Source organism: Scyliorhinus torazame, chromosome 18 (assembly GCF_047496885.1).
Source record: "Scyliorhinus torazame isolate Kashiwa2021f chromosome 18, sScyTor2.1, whole genome shotgun sequence".
In the NCBI taxonomy this organism is placed as follows: domain Eukaryota; kingdom Metazoa; phylum Chordata; class Chondrichthyes; order Carcharhiniformes; family Scyliorhinidae; genus Scyliorhinus; species Scyliorhinus torazame.
In genome coordinates this window covers 38,865,283-38,886,830 of record NC_092724.1, presented here as the reverse complement: position 1 = coordinate 38,886,830, position 21,548 = coordinate 38,865,283, and the positions used below count along the sequence as shown (strand labels likewise).

General features: G+C 47.8%; 1 protein-coding gene across 1 annotated transcript; it reads left to right on the top strand.

The window, feature by feature from the left end:
• Positions 1 to 2,049: 2,049 nt before the first annotated feature.
• On the top strand, positions 2,050 to 20,946 carry LOC140395138 (C-C motif chemokine 20-like). Its single transcript, XM_072482608.1, has 5 exons — positions 2,050 to 2,177; positions 5,412 to 5,510; positions 14,570 to 14,693; positions 15,725 to 15,854; positions 19,187 to 20,946. Exons 2-5 carry the CDS (start codon positions 5,447 to 5,449, stop codon positions 19,190 to 19,192), a joined length of 324 nt encoding a protein of 107 aa, XP_072338709.1. The 5' UTR covers positions 2,050 to 2,177; positions 5,412 to 5,446; the 3' UTR covers positions 19,193 to 20,946.
• The last annotated feature ends 602 nt before the right edge of the window (positions 20,947 to 21,548 follow it).

Sequence of the window (21,548 nt, the reverse complement as noted above, 5' to 3'; positions counted from 1 at the left end):
CACTGTGAAGCAACAGTGCTAACCACGGTGCTACCATGCTGTCCATGATGTCCTTCTGATATGATTCCAACTTTCATGAAAAATAAAGATGACAGTGTAGCCGCTGACCCTGCATTCACCATCTCCTACAGAGAAAGCCCCTCTCAATGAGCTCTATGGCTTTTGATTTGATTTTGATTTTATTTATTGTCACATGTACCGAAGTAGAGTGAAAAATATTTTTCTGCTGCCGAGGGAACGTACACAGTACGTACATAGTAGACAAAAGAATAATCAACAGAGAACATTGACAAATGGTACATCGACAAACAGTGATTGGTTACAGTGCAGAACAAGGGGTGAAACAAAGCAAATTCATGAGCAAGAGCAGCATAGGGCATCGTGAATAGTGTTCTTACAGGGAACAGATCAGTCCGAGAGGGGAGTCATTGAGGAGTCTTGTAGCTGTGGGGAAGAAGCTGTTCCTATGTCTGGATGTGTGGGTCTGCAGACTTCTGTACCTTCTGCCTGATGGAAGGGTCTGGAAGAAGGTAAAGCCTGGGTGGGAGGGGTCTCTGATAATGCTGACTGCCTTCCTGAGGCAGCGGGAGATGTATACAGAATCAATGTGGGGGTGGCAAGCTTGTGAGATGCGTTGGGTTGAGCTCACCACACTCTGCAGTTTCTTGCAATCCTGGACCGAGCAGTTGCCATACGAGGCTGTAATGCAGCCGGATAGGATGCTCTCTATCGCGCATATGTAGACGTTTGTGAGAGTCGATGCAGACATGCCAAATTTCTTTAGCTTCCATAGGAAGTAGAGACGCTTTTGTGCTTTCTTGACTGTTGCATCAACATGCGTGGACCAGGTCAGACTGTTGGTGATGGAGACCTCCAGGAACTTAAAGCTATTGACCATCTCCACTTCGGAGCCATTGATACAGAAGGGAGCATGTGTCGTGCTACACTTCCTGAAGTCGATGATCAGTTCCTTGGTATTTCTAACATTTAGAGAGAGGTTGTTTTTGGTGCACCATGCGACCAAATGATTTATCTCCCTCCTGTAGTCTGATTCATCGTTGTTTGAGATATGGCCCAGCACAGTCGTGTCATCTGCAAACTTGTAGATTGAGTTGGAGTTAAATTTTGCCACGCAGTTGTGTGTATATAGGGGGTACAGTAGAGGACTGAGCACACTTCTTGTGGAGTTATGAGATGTTTCAGATTGGGGATGCAGCGATGGAATGTTTGTCAAGTCACACAACGCAGGCAAAGTGAGAGGTATTATAATCTAGCCCTGAGAAAAAGATCTTAGGGTTGTGCTGTTAGGGGAGGCAAAGTGAGCCATGTTAGTCCCCCTTAACCAGAGGTGGTTGTGGAGGGTTGGTGTACAGCTGTGACGGAGGGTAGGGAGTGTGCTGGTGCACAGAGGAGAAACAAGAGAGCGACCAATGGACTGGCCAACAAACTTTCTAGTGCCAGAGATTGAAAGGAGCAAATCACTTTCCATTGGCGCAACTCAGTCCAGTTTGATGCTTTTTAGCACCCAGAAATACTGAATGAAGTTCAGCCTGGACTCCAGGCAGTAAGACCTGATACACACATGAGCACAAAAAGTTGGAATACTTATAATGATGCATTTTCGCACATGCTCACTAAATGAGCAATATCATAGTGCAAAATGAGTAACTCGTTAACTTAGACGACCAAGGGCTGGAGTGGGTTCGGGGTAGATTAGTGAGGTGAGTGGGAAGAGGTTAAGGGGTTTAGTCCAAAGTTGGATTCCAGTGATTGCATTAAATAGCAAGTTGCCAATTGAAGCAGGTGTCTGTGTAATGAGTGGGAGAGGGTCTGTTTGCTGGTACACCTGGCTACCTGGCAGATGTATGCGCTGTGTACATTTCAGCATGTGCAGTTACTGAACCAAACCTCGCTTGGCTACTTTGCAACGCTGCTTTGCTTTGAATCTCACGCTTGGCAAAACAAAACAAAAAAAATCTCCGTTCTGCAGCAAACCGTGCAACTAAACCCCCGAGTACAGAAAGGAGTGTCACCTGACAAATCCCAGCCGGCAGATTCTCACAGAGCTGGAGGGGAGGGGCCTGCGAGATCTATAAAAGGAGAGTTTCTTGTGTCCAAAATATGTCTCCACGTGTGTTCAGTGGAAGCCTGTGAGAACGAGCCAACCACCCCGTAAGGTAAGTGAAACTTTTTTAATGTACACCCGTTTGTGGAAGGGAAGAGAAAAGTTCTCACAATTGTTAGCCACTTGTCAGTGATTTATTAGGACACTATTCAACTGGTCTTTTTTTCTAATGTGACATACATTCTGACGGGTTCTGCTCTATTCCCTCCGAGGTGCTCTTTACTATTTCTGTGTCGAAATAAGCCCCCTTTCCCATCTCAGATTAGCAAAGAGCTATTGATTCGGCTTTTGCCATTCCCCTGCGCTGTTTGAGCTTTGCGGGTATTGACCACAGCATTATTCTTGACACAGCCTGGGCGAAGAACTCAGCCAAGATGCCCAACCCAGTCAGTCACCTTTGTACAGTCAGATCCAGGGTTAACTCAGCGGAGGAAAGGGAGATCAGAGATTTCAGCTGCTTACACCTGGACGCTGTGGCCCGAACCTGCATTACAAAGCAATGCTGTTGACATTGATAGAAATGACAGGTGGTGATATTGTGACACAAACCGAGTGGCAGAACAATCGGCACCCTCCCCTGCACCCCCCCCCCCCCCAACAAATGACCATAGGGTTCTTCAAGGTTTTCAACCTTGAAGAACCCTATCTTGTGACTTAGAAGCCTTGCAGTGCAGAAGGAGGCCATTCGGCCCAATGAGTCTGTATCGACCCTCTGAAAGAGCGCCCACTCTTCTCCCCCCCCCCCATCTAACCTGCAAATCCCTGGGCACTAAGGGGCAATTTAGCATGGCCAATCCACCTAACCTGCACATCTTCGACTGTGGGAGAACAAAGAAAAGTGCAGCACAGGAACAGGCCCTTCGGCCCTCCAAGCCTGTGCCGACCATGCTGCCCGTCTAAACTAAAATCTTCTGCACTTCTGGGGTCCGTATCCCTGTATTCCCATCCTATTCATGTATTTGTCAAGATGCCCCTTAAATGTCACTATCGTCCCTGCTTCCACCACCTCCTCCGGCAGCGAGTTCCAGGCACCCACTGCCCTCTGTGTAAAAATACTTACCTCATACATCTCCTCTAAACCTTGCCCCTCACACCTTAAACCTATGCCCCCTAGTAATTGACCCCTCTACCCTGGGAAAAAGTCTCTGACTATCCACTCAGTCTATGCCCCTTATAATTATGTAGACCTCTATCAGATCGCCCCTCAACCTCCGTCGTTCCAGTGAGAACAAACCACGTTTATTCAACCTCCCCTCATAGCTAATGCCCTCCATACCAGGCAACACCCTGGTAAATCTCTTCTGCACCCTCTCTAAAGCGCCACATCCTTCTGGTAGTGTGGCGACCAGAATTGAACACTATACTCCAAGTGTGGCCTAACTAAGGTTCTATACAGCTGCAACATGACTTGCCAATTCTTATACTCAATGCCCTGGCCAATGAAGGCAAGCATGCCGTATGCCTTCTTGACCACCTTCTCCACCTGTGTTGCCCCTTTCAATGACCTGTGGACCTGTACTCCTAGATCTCTCTGACTTTCAATACTCTTGAGGGTTCTACCATTCACTGTATATTCCCTACCTGCATTAGACCTTCCAAAATGCATTACCTCACATTTGTCCGAATTAAACTCCATCTGCCATCTCTCCGCCCAAGTCTCCAAATGATCTAAATCCTGCTGTATCCTCTGACCGTCCTCACCGCTATCTGCAATTCCACCAACCTTTTATGTCGTCTGCAAACTTACTAATCAGACCAGTTACATTTTACTCCAAATCATTTATATATACCACGAACAGCGAAGGTCCCAGCACTGATCCCTGCGAAACACCACTAGTCACAGCCCTCCAATCAGAAAAGCACCCTTCCATTGCTACTCTCTGCCCTCTATGACCTAGCCAGTTCTGTATCCATCTTGCCAGCTCACTCCTGATCCCATGTGACTTCACCTTTTGTACCAGTCTGCCATGAGGGACCTTGTCAAAGGCCTTACTGATGTGCATATAGACAACATCCACTGCCCTACTTTCATCAATCATAGATTTCATAGAATTTTTTTTCATAGAATTTTACAGTGCAGAAGGAGGCCATTCAGCCCATCGAGTCTGCACCGGCTCTTGGAAAGAGCACCCTACCCAAGATCCACACCTCCACCCTATCCCCATAACCCCACCCAACACTAAGGGCAATTTTGGACACTAAGGGCAATTTAGAATGGCCAATCCACCTAACCTGCACATCTTTGGACTGTGGGAGGAAACCGGAGCACCCGGAGGAAACCCATGCACACATGGGGAGGATGTGCAGACTCCGCACAGACAGTGACCCAAGCCGGAATCGAACCTGGGACCTTGGAGCTGTGAAGCAATTGTGCTATCCACAATGCTACCGTGCTGCCCTTTGTGACCTCCTCGAAAAACTCTTATCAAGTTAGTGAGACACAACCTCCCCTTCACAAAACCATGCTGCCTCTTGCTAATACGAGAGGAGGAAACTGGAGCACCCGGAGGAAAGTCACGCAGACACGGGGAGAAAGTGCAAACTCCACACAGTCACCCAAGACCGGAATTGAACCCAGGTCCCTGACTCTGTGATGCAGCCATGCTAACAACTGTGCCACCGTGCTGCTCCAGAGCAATTGTGAAATCCTGTGGAAGCCCTTCTCCCCTCACACTGTGTGTATATATTATAGAACAAACATGTTTTTAAAAAGCAAAATAACATTGAATAATCAAATATATCATGAAATATTACAAAACAATTGGTACAAGTTTCAAGTGACCTGATATTTTGTGACATCCTTAAGGATGCTCAGGGAACGTAGGTGAAAAACACCACATGCGGCCTTAATAATGCTGCTAAGAGACAATAAAGTGAGCGGAAAATGTTCACTATGCAGTTTCAGAAAGATTACAGACCCTGTCGACAGGGTTGTGAGACACAACAGCAATAGAGTATATAGAAGTGACAATAAGATGTGGAAGCATTTAGCTAAAAGCAAAATGCTGCAGATGTTGGAAACCTGAAATCAGAACAATAAATGCTGGATAAACTCAGCAGGTCTGGCAGCATCTGTGGAGAGTGAAACAACGAGTTATTGTTTCAAGTCCATTTCTATCGAATTCTATAGGAGGGTCACGTGGACTTGAAATGTTAACTCTGTTTCTCTCTTCACTGGTGCTCTCAGACCTGCCGAGTTGATCCAACATTTTCTGGTTCTACTTAATAAGATTTGGGGTTAATGCTGTTTGCTGCAGAACCTGAGAATTGCCTCCCTTCCATCTAGACTCTCGTAACTGGGGATTCATAGCCGGGAGAAGAATGAGGTTCCCGGTATTCACCTTCACCCTGATGGCCGCCTGCTTCTACCTGAGCACTTCACAAGGTAAGTGGACACATACTAACTGCAAGATTCCCTTGTCGATGAGGATGTGAGAAGGGTACCATTTCTGCACTCGTGCTCCGAGGGAGCTGACTCGAACTGTTGTGCGTCTGGAGCATTGGCCTCACACACGACGCTATGATTTTCCACTTAGACTGCTGAAATGCTCAGTGGAGCAAAGGGATTTGTTACACACTGCGGTTAAGGGCAGTGCGGTTTGATAATTCGCTTTCCTTATAATCAATGGGAGAGTAAATATTTTTGTTTGCTGCCCCTGGGATCATGTTGAGTTGCCAATGAAGATTTTGTTGTGGTTTGTATCCGGTGTCGGTATGCTACTGGCACTGGCCTAGGATTTCTGGGGACATCCTGCAATGTTAGCATTGGACATGCTCATGTCCAGTGTTCACAGACAGATAAGGCAGGAGGAAATATTCCCAGTCTTCTATTTTCACTGTGGTGACCTTCTTGTGTGCCCCATGAAGCGAGTGGTGCTGGAACCTGCGCGTGTCTTGGCATCTCATGGAGCCAAGACCATTTGTAGGTCAGTAAATCCTTCTCCGTGTCTTTCACAGCACGATCTTTGGGCTCTGGAACTTTGCCACTGCTGGATCACAGAATTGTTACACCGCAGTAGGAGCCCATTCGACCCATCTGTCTGCACCAGCTCTCCAAATGAGCATTATGACTTAGCACCCTACCTTTTCTCTGTACCCCTAGACATTGTTTCTATTCAAATAAGCATCTAATGCCCTCTTGAATGCCTCGATTGAACCCGCCTCCACTACACTCCCAGGCTGCGCATTCCAGACCCGAATCACTCACTGTGTGAAAACGTTTTTTCTCTCTCATCACATTTGCCTCTTTTGTAAATCACTTTTTCTTGATCCTTTAACGAGCAGGAACTGTTTCTCCCTGGCTCCTCTGTCCATTAGAACACCTTTTAGACTTCTTTGCTCCAAGGACAGAAGTCCCAACCTCTGTTCTCCAGCAGTAGCTGAACGAGCTCTGTTTGGGCTACAGCTTCCTGCACCTAGCGGTGGGACCTAGATTGCTCCTCATGTGATCCTCACCTTCAGTTTACATTACAATGGTGAAGGTGAAATTAATATGATGCAAACTTTTTTTTAAAAAATCATTTAATTTGTAATTTTCTTCTCTCGGGTCACCAACTTTGGTTGGACAGATTCCTGGAGGTCACATCGTATGATGTTTCACGTTGAATTGCCCTATCTGGTCAAGTAACGTTTTGCTTTCCATTGCCAACAATTTTATAACTGATAAACAGAAGTGTTCATTGGAAATTAATAAGAACAGGAACACGCAATGTTTTTAAATGTCCCAATGATTTTTCTCCTGAATTGCTCATGGTGATAAATTCCTGGAGGGTTGCCAACCCTACTGTCTCCCCAAAAAGCCTTGACAGATTGGTGCTGCGATATGGCACCTTGTGCCAGCAGCTTTTCAATACCTCCGGCGTCTTGTGTAAACAGAGACAACGAGTATTGAGCAAGTTATCTAACCAGGTAAAGGATTACAGCTCAGGCAAGTCTAAACTTGTCCACCTTTCAGCAAAGCTGGCTGGATAATGATCAGGCCCAAAACTCCTGGCTGATTCTCCCCTTTATCCCAGCAATATTGTGCTGGCAACAATTATTCATGTGGTGAAATCAGTCTGGCAATGAAGCTGGCAGCAATCTGTCAATGTAGGTTTCTTCATAAAACTCAGTCTAACATGCGAAAACTACTTTTCCTCTTCACATAGATTTCTCACGCAGGTGAAACTGGTTCATATATGCTGTTTTGAATAAAGATAATGATCAATAAAATAAATAAATTAAAAAAGGGATGACACAGGGTATATGGGCAGACACAAGTTTACAATTCCACCCTTGTTTATTTTCAAACACAATAAAACAGTTTAACCCCCAAATTGTGCCAACTATAATATGCCCAAGACCCTGAATACTACCTGTGCCGATGTACTGGATCGTGCTGTGGATCCAAAGTCCCGGTTGTCTCAGGGCCTTCGTCTGCGAAGCTGGGTCTCACATGCTGCTCCCTTCTGCGTTCTGGTCCGCCGTTGAGTCTTCTCCAATGACTCTGCATTGAATCTTTGTTGAGAAGGTCTCTGGATGCCTCTTTGTTTTACCCCTCCACATCCTTCCCGAAACTTCTCTTGTCCTCAGCCAATGAGGTCGCTAGGTGGGAGTCTCAACATCCAATGGAGTTGCCGATTGCAACTGCGCAGGACACCATGAACCATCCTCCCCCTCACACCCCAGTCAAGTAGACCATCCTCTGACATATTTTCTTTATGTAACCTTAGCCCCTATAAGATGATCCAGGTGCCAGAAAGTCTGACTTCATCTGGGCAATCCTCAACAATCGATCTATTTGAATGGGGCCAATAATCTTCCAATGTCTTATTTACAGAGCAGGCCCAGACTTGCCGCAGCTGTCCAGTCTATTCGAGTTTGGCTTTTTGACTTCCCATCAGGCCTGACAGTGGCTTTAATTTAAAAAAAAAAAAATTTTATTGAAAATTTTTGGTCAACCAACACAGTACATTGTGCATCCTTTACACAATATTATAACAACACAAATAACAATGACCTATTTTATAAACAGAAAATGAATAAATAATAAATAACAAAAATGAAAACTAACCCTAATTGGCAACTGCCTTATCACAAGTAACACTCCAAAAATATAATTTAACAGTCCAATATATAATTATCTGTAGCAACGACCTATACATATTATACAGTATATATTAACAACCCTGAGAGTCCTTCTGGTTCCTCCTCCTCCCCCCCCCCCCCCCCCCCCCCCCCGATCCTGGGCTGCTGCTGCTGCCTTCTTTTTTCCATTCCATCTATCTTTCTGCGAGGTATTCGACGAACGGTTGCCACCGCCTGGTGAACCCTTGAGCCGACCCCCTTAGGACGAACTTAATCCGCTCTAGCTTTATAAACCCTGCCATGTCATTTATCCAGGTCTCCACCCCCGGGGGCTTGGCTTCTTTCCACATTAGCAATATCCTGCGCCGGGCTACTAGGGAAGCAAAGGCCAAAACATCGGCCTCTCTCGCCTCCTGCACTCCCGGCTCTTGTGCAACCCCAAATATAGCCAACCCCCAGCTTGGTTCGACCCGGACCCCTACTACTTTTGAAAGCACCTTTGTCACCCCCATCCAAAACCCCTGTAGTGCCGGGCATGACCAAAGCATACGGGTATGATTCGCTGGGCTTCTCGAGCACCTCGCACACCTATCCTCCACCCCAAAAAATTTACTGAGCCGTGCTCCAGTCATATGCGCCCTGTGTAATACCTTAAACTGAATCAGGCTTAGCCTGGCACACGAGGACAACGAGTTTACCCTCCTTAGGGCATCTGCCCACAGCCCCTCCGCGATCTCCTCCCCCAGCTCTTCTTCCCATTTCCCTTTTAGTTCATCTACCATAGTCTCCCCTTCGTCCCTCATTTCCCTATATATATCTGACACCTTACCATCCCCCACCCATGTCTTTGAGATCACTCTGTCCTGCACCTCTTGTGTCGGGAGCTGCGGGAATTCCCTCACCTGTTGCCTCGCAAAAGCCCTCAGTTGCATATACCTGAATGCATTCCCTTGGGGCAACCCATATTTCTCGGTCAGCGCTCCCAGACTCGCGAACTTCTCATCCACAAACAGATCTTTCAGTTGCGTTATTCCTGCTCTTTGCCACATTCCATATTCCCCCCGGGGCAAACCTATGGTTGTTTCTTATCGGGGACGCCCCCAAAGCTCCAGTCTTTCCCCTATGCCGTCTCCACTGTCCCCAAATCTTCAGTGTAGCCACCACCACCGGGCTTGTGGTGTAGTTCCTCGGTGAGAACAGCAATGGGGCTGTCACCATAGCCTGTAGGCTAGTCCCCCTACAGGACGCCCTCTCTAATCTCTTCCACGCCGCTCCCTCCTCCTCTCCCATCCACTTACTCACCATTGAAATATTAGCGGCCCAATAATACTCACTTAGGCTCGGTAGTGCCAGCCCCCCCCCCTATCCCTGCTACGCTATAAGAATCCCTTCCTCACTCTCGGGGTTTTCCCGGCCCACACAAAACCCGTGATGCTCTTTTCGATCCTTTTAAAAAAAGTCTTCGTGATCACCACCGGGAGGCACTGAAACACAAAGAGGAATCTCGGGAGGACCACCATCTTAACCGCCTGCACCCTCCCTGCCAGTGACAGGGATACCATATCCCATCTCTTGAAATCCTCCTCCATTTGTTCCACCAACCGCGTTAAATTTAACCTATGCAATGTGCCCAATTCTTGGCTATCTGGATCCCCAGGTAACGAAAGTCCCTTGTTACCTTCCTCAATGGTAGGTCCTCTATTTCTCTACTCTGCTCCCCTGGATGCACCACAAACAACTCACTTTTCCCCATGTTCAATTTATACGCTGAAAAATCCCCAAACTCCAAGTATCCGCACTATTTCTGGCATCCCCTCCGCCGGGTCTGCCACATATAGTAACAAATCGTCCGCATACAAAGATACCCGGTGTTCTTCTCCTCCTCTAAGTACTCCCCTCTACCTCATGGAACCCCTCAACGCTATCGCCAGGGGCTCAATCGCCAGTGCAAACAATAATGGGGACAGAGGGCATCCCTGCCTTGACCCTCTGTGGAGCCGAAAATATGCAGATCCCCGTCCATTCGTGACCACGCTCGCCATCGGGGCCCTATACAACAGCTGCACCCATCTAACATACCCCTCTCCAAAACCAAATCTCCTCAACACCTCCCACAAATAATCCCACTCCACTCTATCAAATGCTTTCTCGGCATCCATCGCCACTACTATCTCCGTTTCCCCCTCTGGTGGGGGCATCATCATTACCCCTAACAACCTCCGTATATTCGTGTTCAGCTGTCTCCCCTTCACAAACCCAGTTTGGTCCCCGTGGACCACCCCCGGGACACATTCCTCTATTCTCATTGCCATTACCTTGGCCAGGATCTTGGCATCTACATTTAGGAGGGAAATAGGTCTATAGGACCCGCATTGTAGCGGGTCCTTTTCCTTCTTTAAGAGAAGCGATATCGTTGTCATAGTCGGGAGCAGTTGTCCCCTTTCCTTTGCCTCATTAAAGGTCCTCGTCAATACCGGGGCGAGCAAGTCCACATATTTTTTTTGAATTCGACTGGGAATCCATCCGGTCCCAGGGCCTTTCCCGCCTGCATGCTCCTAATTCCTTTCACCACTTCTTCTACCTCGATCTGTGCTCCCAGTCCCACCCTTTCCTGCTCTTCCACCTTGGGAAATTCCAGCCGATCCAAAAAGCCCATCATTCTCTCCCTCCCATCCGGGGGTTGAGCTTCATATAATTTTTTATAAAATGTCTTGAACACTCCATTCACTCCATCGAACGCTCCCCACTCCATCTCTCCTTCCTCATCCCTCACTCCCCCTATTTCCCTCGCTGCTCCCCTTTTCCTCAATTGGTGTGCCAGCAACCTGCTCGCCTTCTCCCCATATTCGTACTGTACACCCTGTGCCTTCCTCCATTGTGCCTCTGCAGTGCCCGTAGTCAGCAAGTCAAATTCTACATGTAGCCTTTGCCTTTCCCTATACAGTCCCTCCTCCGGTGCTTCCGCATATTGTCTGTCCACCCTCAAAAGTTCTTGCAGCAACCGCTCCCGCTCCTTACTCTCCTGCTTCCCTTTATGTACCCTTATTGATATCAGCTCCCCTCTAACCACCGCCTTCAGCGCCTCCCAGACCACTCCCACCTGGACCTCCCCATTATCATTGAGTTCCAAGTACTTTTAAATGCACCCCCTCACCCTTAGACACACCCCCTCATCTGCCATTAGTCCCATGTCCATTCTCCAGGGTGGGTGCCCTCCTGTTTCCTCCCCTATCTCCAAGTCTACCCAGTGTGGAGCGTGATCTGAAATGGCTATAGCTGTATACTCCGTTCCCCTCACCTTCGGGATCAACGCCCTTCCCAGCACAAAAAAGTCTATTCGCGAGTAGACTTTATGGGCATAGGAGAAAAACGAGAACTCCTTACTCCTAGGTCTGCTAAATCTCCACGGGTCTACACCTCCCATCTGCTCCATAAAATCTTTAAGCACCTTGGCTGCTGCCGGCCTCCTTCCAGTCCTGGACTTCGACCTATCCAGCCCTGGTTCCAACACCGTATTAAAATCTCCCCCCATTATCAGCTTTCCCATCTCTAGGTCCGGAATGCGTCCTAGCATCCGCCTCATAAAATTGGCATCATCCCAGTTCGGGGCATATACGTTTACCAAAACCACCGTCTCCCCCTATAGTTTGCCACTCACCATCACGTATCTGCCCCCGTTATCCGCCACTATAGTCTTTGCCTCGAACATTACCCGCTTCCCCACTAATATAGCCACCCCCCTGTTTTTCGCATCTAGCCCCGAATGGAACACCTGCCCCACCCATCCTTTGCGTAGCCTAACCTGGTCTATCAGTTTCAGGTGCGTTTCCTGTAACATAACCACATCTGCCTTAAGTTTCTTAAGGTGTGCGAGTACCCGTGCCCTCTTTATCGGCCCGTTCAGCCCTCTCACGTTCCACGTGATCAGCCGGGTTGGGGGGCTTCCTACCCCACCCCCTTGTCGATTAGCCATCCCCTTTTTCCAGCTCCTCACCCGGTTCCCACGCAGCTGTATCTCCCCCAGGCGGTGCCCCCCCGCCCATCCCCTCCCATACCAGCTCCCCCCTCTCCCCAGCAGCAGCAACCCAGTAATTCCCCCCTCCCACCCCCCCCCCCTGCTAGACCCCCCGCTAGCGTAATTACTCCCCCCAAGTTGCTCCCAGAAGTCAGCAAACTCTGGCCGACCTCTGCTTCCCCCCCGTGACCTCGGCTCGCACCGTGTGACGCCCCCTCCTTCCTGCTTCTCTATTCCCGCCATGATTATCATAGCGCGGGAACCAAGCCTGCGCTTCTCCCTTGGCCCCGCCCCCAATGGCCAACGCCCCATCTCCTCCACCTCCCCTCCTCCCCCCATCACCACCTGTGGAAGAGAGAAAAGTTACCACATCGCAGGATTAGTACATAAAACTCCTCTTTCCCCCCTTTTTAACCTCCCTCTTCGCCCCCCACATTCGCCCCACCACTTTGTTCAAACGTTCTTTTTAATAACCCACTCATTCCAGTTTTTCTTCCACAATAAAAGTCCACGCTTCATCCGCCGTCTCAAAGTAGTGGTGCCTTCCTCGATATGTGACCCACAGTCTTGCCGGTTGCAGCATTCCAAATTTTATCTTCTTTTTGTGAAGCACCGCCTTGGCCCGATTAAAGCTCGCCCTCCTTCTCACCACCTCCGCACTCCAGTCTTGATAAACACGGATCACCGCGTTCTCCTATTTACTGCTCCGAGTTTTCTTTGCCCATCTAAGGACCATTTCTTTCTCCTTAAAACGGAGGAATCTCACCACTATGGCTCTGGGAATTTCTCCTGCTCTCGGTCCTCGCACCATCACTCGGTATACTCCCTCCACCTCCAACGGACCCGCCGGGGCCTCCGCTCCCATTAACGAGTGCAGCATCGTGCTCACATATGCACCGACGTCCGCTCCCTCCACACCTTCAGGAAGACCAAGAATCCTCAGGTTGTTGCTCCTCGCATTATTCTCCAGCACCTCCAGCCTTTCCACACACCTTTTGTGTTGTGCCTCGTGCATCTCTGTCTTCACCACCAGGCCCTGTATGTCGTCCTCATTCTCGGCTGCCTTTGCCTTCACGACCCGAAGCTCCCGCTCCTGGGTCTTTTGTTCCTCCTTTAGCCCTTCGATCGCCTGTAGTATCGGGGCCAACAGCTCTTTCTTCATTTCCTTTTTGAGCTCTTCCACACAGCATTTCAAGAACTCTTGTTGTTCAGGGCCCCATGTTAAACTGCCACCTTCCGACGCCATCTTGGTTTTTGCTTGCCTTCCTTGCCGCTGTTCTAAAGGATCCACTGCAATCCGGCCACTTTCTCCTTTTTTCATCCGTATCCAGGGGGGATTCCCTTCTGGTTTACCGCACAGTGTTTTTAGCCGTCAAAATTGCCGTTGGGGCTCCTATCAAGAGCCCAAAAGTCCGTTTCACCGGGAGCTGCCGAAACGTGCAACTCAGCTGGTCATCGCCGCACCCGGAAGTCCCGACAGTGGCTTTAATAACGGTCGAGTTTCTAACACTTTGTTTATGCCTGCAAGTAGCCAAGGGACAGATTCAAGTGTGACCAAAATATTACAATTGTTTGTCTTGTAGGCTCATATCTCTGACTCTGGTATTCTAAAAAAAATCATTGTAACCAATTCAAAATGGAAGTCTGGCTATGAGAAAGATGAAAGCATTTGTTAAAATGCCGGTTGTTTGCTTGGGGCATCAGCTGAATATTGTTGTGTTGTGTAGTGTTAGCGTTTGAGCAGTGGTTGGACACTTAGATCGGAGACAATGTGGGATTTAAATCGGGATAATTGAAATCTCCCACTTTGTGTAAATAGGAGGTCCCGGAGAGAATTCTTGCGTTCGTGGCCTGTGGAATCTCTTTAACACTCCATGCCCCCTCCGGGAGCCTCATCCCGGGGTGAGTTTGATGCATGCACCTGGACTGTTTCCTGAGAGAGGTGTACCCAACTTCTTCTCTCTATCTCTCGAACCATTTTATGTCTCTGATTGATGGCCTTCAACGCACTGGGTTTTTAAAAAAATTGTAATTACTGGGGTTCCAGTGAGAGAGCAACATTTTCAATTCATTTGGAAATTTTTTTAAAAAAATCTCCCACTTCGTAATTATTCACCAAAATCAATTGCACCACGAAGGTGACCAACAATGAAAACTATCCTAGTAAGGTTCATCCTCACCAGGAGAAAAGGAAAATGTGTTACATTATCAGAAGTAAATACAATTTTAAGAAACTTATAATTGCATTAAGCAAAAACCACCTTGCTGTGCTGCCATTGGGAATGCAGCATGGAGGGCGACTCAAACTGACCGCTGAGTTGTTGCTCTTACGTGACCAGATTACATCATTTATCTCTTAACAGCAAACTCGTTTGAAGACTGCTGCTTGCAATATTACAAAGGAGCACATACCAGTAGACTCCAGAAGCGCATCGTCAGTTACTACGAGCAGACCACTGGTGGAGGCTGCAATTTACATGCAATCGTGTAAGTACAAAAACTGCATAGAACCCGGCTCCTCACACGCTCACGGTGTGACAGAGACCAGCTCCTCGCACACTCACAGCGTGACAGAGCCTAGCTTCTCACACAATCGCGGTGTGATGGAGCCCGGCGCCTCGCACGCTCACGGGAGGACAGAGCCCAGCTCCCCACACGCTCACGGGAGGACAGAGCCCAGCTCCCCACACGCTCACGGCGTGACCGAGCCCAGCTCCACACACGCTCACGGCGTGGCCGAGCCCCGCTCCACACATGCTCGTGGCATGTCAGAGCCCCGCTCCTTGCACACTCGTGGCGTGTCAGAGCCCTGCTCCTTTCACTCTCGCGGCGTGCCAGAACTTGGCTCCTCCTCGCACACTCGCAGTGTGACAGAGCCTGGCTCCTCGCACACTCATGGTGTGACAGAGCTCAGATCTTCGTGCCCATAGAAAAGTCTATTCATCACAGTTAGCCTTTATCTCCCAAAACCTGTGTTGCCAAAACTCTTTCTGCAAAATTCTTCTGTGGAAAAATAGTGTAAATATTTGAAAACATGACAAGCCCCATGACAGCTGAGCTGATTGTAGCTCAAATGTTAGACAGTGGCCCCACCCTCCCATGTCAGACTGTGACAACCTCCCCCAGTGTCAGACTGTGAATCTCCATCCTTCCCAAGTGTCGGACTGTATTTCTATATTACAATAGGGCGGCATGGTGGTTAGCACTGCTGCCTCACAATGCCAGGGACCTTGGTTCAATTCCAACCTTGGGTGACTGTGTGTATTTTTACCCCGTGACTGCATGGGTTTCCCCCTGGTGCTCTGATTTCCTCCCACAGTCCAAAGATGTGCAGGTTGGGTGGATTGGTCATGCTAAATTACCCCTTGGTGTCTAAAAGGTTAGGTGAGGTTACGGGGAGAGGGTGAGGGTGTGGGTCTAGGTCGGGTGCTCTTTCAGAGGGTTGGTGCAGACTTGATGGGCCAAATGGTCTCCTTCTGCACTGTCGTGATTCTATGAATCTTTCCCCATTTCTGCAGCCTAAAGTTGAGGCGTGTGACCCTTTGTATGAATCCAAATGTGCCGTGGGTCAAATATTACATCAAAAGAGATAGAAAGCACGGAAGAAGATGCCGGGATATTTCTCGACCCTGTAAACATCGGAACACAGTAAGTGGAAACAGTACACAAGAGTCTGGCTAGATTGAGTGATGAGTTCAGCCTATTGACTGACTGTGGGACTCTGGGAGATACAAGCTGACGATGGGCGTGTAGTGTCAGGACCTGTTCAGGTCTGTGGAATCCAGTTCAAAATAGCCGAAATTCCAGGGAATGGTTAGGGACAAGAAATTTTGGAATCCAACATCAACATGGCCAATCCTCGCCGCAGCCACCTGGATATGTTAATGAATATTGTGCTAAAATCAGGCGGGGTTGGGGGTGGGGGGGGGGGGGGGGGGAGGCGGGGGGGGGGCTCCTATTCTGATTCAAGTGCCAAGAAATTGCTGCTGGTCATCCATCTTACTGACCAGTTGGTGTAATTGTGGGTCAGCCTGATATCATCACATTTCCATATCATGACTGCAGATCCATGCCAGGAAGGGAATGTCTAGGCCACTCTCCAACACCAATATGTCAGATAATCCAATCACTGCTGCACTATCCATCGGCGGGAATGTTGTTGGTGGGGGCGATGGGCAGGCAGGTTCAGGAATCCCTTCATCTGCCACCTAGGAATGTATAGCAAATTTCAGGAAACTGAAGGGTCTGAAAGTGGAAAAGTCACCTGGACCAGATGGACTACACCCTAAAAGAGATAGCTGAGGAAATTGTGGAGGCATTAGTGATGATCTTTCAGGAATCACTGGAGGCAGGAAGGGTCCCAGAGGATTGGAAGGTGGCTAATGTAACACCACTGTTTAAGAAGGGAGGGAGGCAGAAGACGGGAAATTATAGGCCGGTTAGCCTGACTTCGGTCATTGGTAAGATTTTAGAGTCTGTTATTAAAGATGAGATCGTGAAGCACTTGGAAGTGCATGGTAAAATAGGACTGAGTCAGCACGGCTTTGTCAAAGGGAGGACGTGTCTGACAAATCTGTTAGAGTTCTTTGAGGAGATAACAAGCAAGTTAGACAAAGGAGAAGTGGACGTGATTTATTTAGATTTCCAGAAGGCCTTTGACAAGGTGTCGCATAGGAGACTGTTAAATAAGTTAAGAGCTCATGGTGTTCGAGCTCATGGTGTTCAAGGTAAGATCCTGGCCTGGATAGGGGATTGGCTGACATAGAGGAAGGCAGAGAATGGGGATAAAGAGGACTTTTTCAGGATGGCAGCCGATGACTAGTGGTGTGCCTCAGGGGTCTGTGCTGGGACCACAACATTTTACAATCTACATTAATGATCTGGAAGATGGTACTGAAGGCACTGTTGCTAAGTTTGCAGATGATACAAAGATCTGTAGAGGGACAGGTTGTATTGAGGAAGCAAGGGGGAGTCAGAAGGACTTGGACAAGCTAGGAGAGTGGGCAATGAAGTGGCAAATGAAATACAATGTGGAAAAGTGTGAGGTTATGCACTTTGGAAGGAGGAATCTAGGCATAGACTATTTTCTACATTGGGAAATGCTTCGGAAAGCAGAAGCACAAAGGGACTTGGGAGTCCTTGTTCACGATTCTTTTAAGGTTAATGTGCAGGTTCAGTCGGCAGTTAAGAAGGCAAATGCAATGTTAGCATTCATGTCAAGAGGGCTAGAATATAAGACCAAGGATGTACTTCTGAGGCTGTATAAGGCTCTGGTCAGACCCCATTTGGTGTACTGTGAGCAGTTTTGGGGCCCATGTCTAAGGAAGGATGTGCTGGCCTTGGAAAGGGTCCAGCGGAGGTTCACAAGAATGATCCCTGGAATGAAGAACTTGTCATATGAGGAACATTTGAGGACTCTAGGTCTGTACTGGTTGGAGTTTAGAAGGATGAGAGGGGATCTTATTGAAACGTACAAGATACTGTGAGGCCTGGATAGGGTGGACGTGGAGAGGATGTTTCCACTTGTAGGAAAAACTAGAACCAGAGGACACCATCGCAGATTAAAGGGACGATCCTTTAAAACAGAGATGAGGAGGAATTTCTTCAGCCAGAGGGTGGTGAATCTGTGGAACTCTTTGCTGCAGAAGACTGTGGATGCCAATTCACTGGAGTGTCTTTAAGGCAGAGATAGATAAGTTCTTGAATAATAAGGGGATCAGGGGTTATGGGGAGAAGGCAAGAGAATGGGGATGAGAAAATATCAGCCATGATTGAATGGCGGAGCAGACTCGATGGGCCAAGTGGCCTAATTCTGCTCCTATGTCTTATGGTCTTATCCCTCCTTCGCCTGCTTCAATAACGTGACAAAAAAGTTGAAATCTCTTCAGGATATCCAGGCCATAACCCCAGGTAATTGTCAAATCCATCATGCGGTAACAGACCATGCTGATAACACCAGGCCATGGGAATCCCTGGAAATTTGGACTGCCAGTCATGTCCCCTCCTTTCGCCCCCAGCTTTTGTAAGGTACGGGCAAGGCTGCTGTGCCACACTAGGCCCCATAAAATCCCTGATCTAAATCTGGAACCTTGTGTGGGGGGAACTTTATTCCACCTCCCTGGGGAAGTCTTGGGCTCGCCATGGTAACAGCGGGACAGGTATTTCTGAATTTCCCACCATCTCTGGCCCATTCTTGGCAGACCTGCGGCAGGAGTACTCTGAAAGGGCTGTGAATCTCTGGCTGCAGTGCACCATTCGTTTATGGTCATCTCATTCTGTAAACCTTACCAACTCCTCGCACCCCATTCCCCGAGTGTGCAATTAATAATTCATGCGTACAAATTAAATACAAAACTCTTTAACAGACTGAATAGTAAAGTGTAAATCCTGAGTAAGTTTGTTATGCTCTAACTCGTGTAGTGCAATTAGCCCTGTGTGGCATGGGAGCCAGACTGTCCTATTCTTCACCTTCTTATAAATTTGTAGCAGATAAAACAACCTGACATTCCATTGTAGTTTTATATCCGATTGATAGTGTGAACATGGAGAGGATGTTTGCACTAGTAGGAAAAACTAGAACCTGAGGGCACAGCCTCAGACTGAAGAGATGATCCTTTAAAACGGATGAGGAGGAATTTCTTAGCCAAACGGTGGTGAATCTGTGGAACTCATTGCCGCAGAAGGCTGTGGAGGCCAAATCACAGTGTCTTTAAGACCGAAATAAATAGGTTCTTGATTAATAAGGGGATCAGGGGTAATGGGGATGAGAAACATATCAGCCATGATTGAATGGCGGAGCAGACTCTTTGGGTCGAATGGCCTCATTCTTATGGTGTTACGTCTAAAACAGTGTTCCTATTCTAACTGTTCTATTAATATGGGGTAGGTCCCAATAAGAGTGTTGCTGATCCCTCCACCATTGTGTTTGGGTGATGGTACAATACGTTTCTGAAAATCCACTTGCTTTACATATTTTTCAGCATTAACCAGGCTGTGAGGAGGAGGAGAGCTGATCCAAGACCCTCCCCAACCTGAGGCCACTTCTTCTCTGAAACCTGTCTTTGAATAAAGACCGAAGTGATTGGATATGGTTACACTAACACCAGTCGATGCTTCCACCAGCTAAAACATAATAAAGACATCACCAACTCCCCGCTGCCAAACTCGACTAGAGAGGGAAGACACTGTGGGGATGAGGGCAACACATCACCAGACATACTGTTACCATTGAAGCATTACACACTTAAATCATAATTCTTAAATCAGCAACGCAATCATTATGTTTAACTGCAAACAGTTCCACTCTGACCTCTTGGCTGCTGCATGTTGTTTATCTTGTGTAGTGTTTTTTTTGTTAGCTTGTTAACCTGTATAATTCACTCAAAAGAATCAATATATTTTTGACAAGTTTAAGACCAATCCAAAATCAAAAAATCCAATGGAGGAGGATGCCCTGTACCCACAATGGGGTAGAACACCACTTGTCCTCACGTCCTTCCTTCCAGGAGCTGCTGCTGTGCCTGGACGCATTCCTACCTCCCATTCCCCGTCAAGACCATGCACTCCCACTGACATGTCGACTCCTTTAAGGTGGCCTTGCATCTGAACTCCTCAAATAATTTCTAAAATGGGTGTTGGTGGAGTTTTGACAAAGTTCCCCTGAGGTTCCCCCCAAGGCACCAGCGGCAGTGAGCATGAAATGTCAACATCCCATCAATTTATTTTACTATGCTTGACCTATCCAGCTAAGTGCATGGTACTTTGAAAATGTTTATGCGGGGAAATACGATACCTTAAAGGGAAAAACTTGCATGGTAACTTTGAGGTTTCTGTGGAACCATGCAGCTTAGAGAGAGCATGAGTAAGTAGCCGGTTGTTATTTATGAGGGAGCATTATAATTGAAGCACTTGGCCTTGCAGCTTCTTTAAGGGGTGCTAGCGGGCATTTCCAGTGTCGATCTGCGCCTTAATGAACCTCTGGCTGGCCTAGTGCAGGTTTCAGGTATTTTACCATGATGGTTTCTTGTGTTCAATATGGGCTACACTGGGGACGGCACATAGTGCAGTGGTTAGCACTGGGGCTACGGCGCTGAGGACCCGGGTTTGAATCCCGGTCCTGGGTCACTGTCCGTGTGGAGTTTGCACATTCTCCCCTTGTCTGCGTGGGTTTCACCCCCACAACTCAAAGATGTGCAGGGTAGGTGGATTGGCCACGCTGAATTGCCCCTTAATTGGAAAAAAAATAATTGGGTACTCTAAATTTTTAAAAAAGCATGGGCGTGTAGCCCATGTTTCAACTTAAGGCCTTGAAGGTCACCTGGTCACCTTGAAGGAAAATTAATATCAGAACACAGTGCTGAACATCGTCCCCACATAACCTTTCAGATTTTGAAGTGCTTGTACTTTGAGCTGTAAGGGAGTGGCGCGACAGGACTTCACGAGAGGAAAGTCTTCTTGGAGACAACAGTGACAACAATTACAGCCTCAGCTATTCCAGTCACATTACAGGAGCCAAAGTTTGTTGCTGCAGCTTTCACTGAGCTGCAATCTGAGCCAGAACCCTAGCCTGTAGGCCGCACGCAACGTATAATCGTGTCTAATTTCTGTATTACAATTATTGATCAATTCTGATTATCTAGCATAGCAGCTTTATACAGAGTGGAGTTGCTGGAATAACCTTGATTATGTACAGGGTTGAGATTTTTTCTATGTTTCAATAAATTTTGATCATTTTATCGAACTGTATCCAGTGCTCCCTTCAGTATCCATTCAGGCTGAATGCTAACAGCTCAGAAAACCTGACAAGTCAAAAATGAGCCTGCATATGTTTTTGACATGTCAAATCAAATCATGAGGTGGAGATGCTGGCGTTGGACTGGGGTGAGCACAGTAAGAAGTCTTACAACACCAGGTTAAAGTCCAACAGGTTTGTTGCAAATCACTAGCTTTCGGAGCACTGCTCCTTCCTCAGATGAAGGAAGAGGTATGTTCCAGAAACATATATAAATATATAGATAAAGTCAAAGATGCAAGACGATACTTTGAATGTGAGCATTTGCAGATAATTAAGTCTTTACAGATCCAAAGAGAGGGGCAACCCCAGGTTAAAGAGGTGTGAATTGTCTCAAGCCAGGACAGTTGGTAGGATTTTGCAAGCCCAGGCCAGATGGTGGGGGATGAATGTAATGCGACATGAATCCAAGGTCCCGGTTGAGGCCGTACACATGTGTGTGGAGCTTGTAGTTTGTCGAGGAACACAGGCTCGAAAACCACCAGCGAAGGTAGAAAAGAGGGGCCCCTGGCAGGGGGCAACAACATGCCAACGGGGGGGAGGGGAGGGGT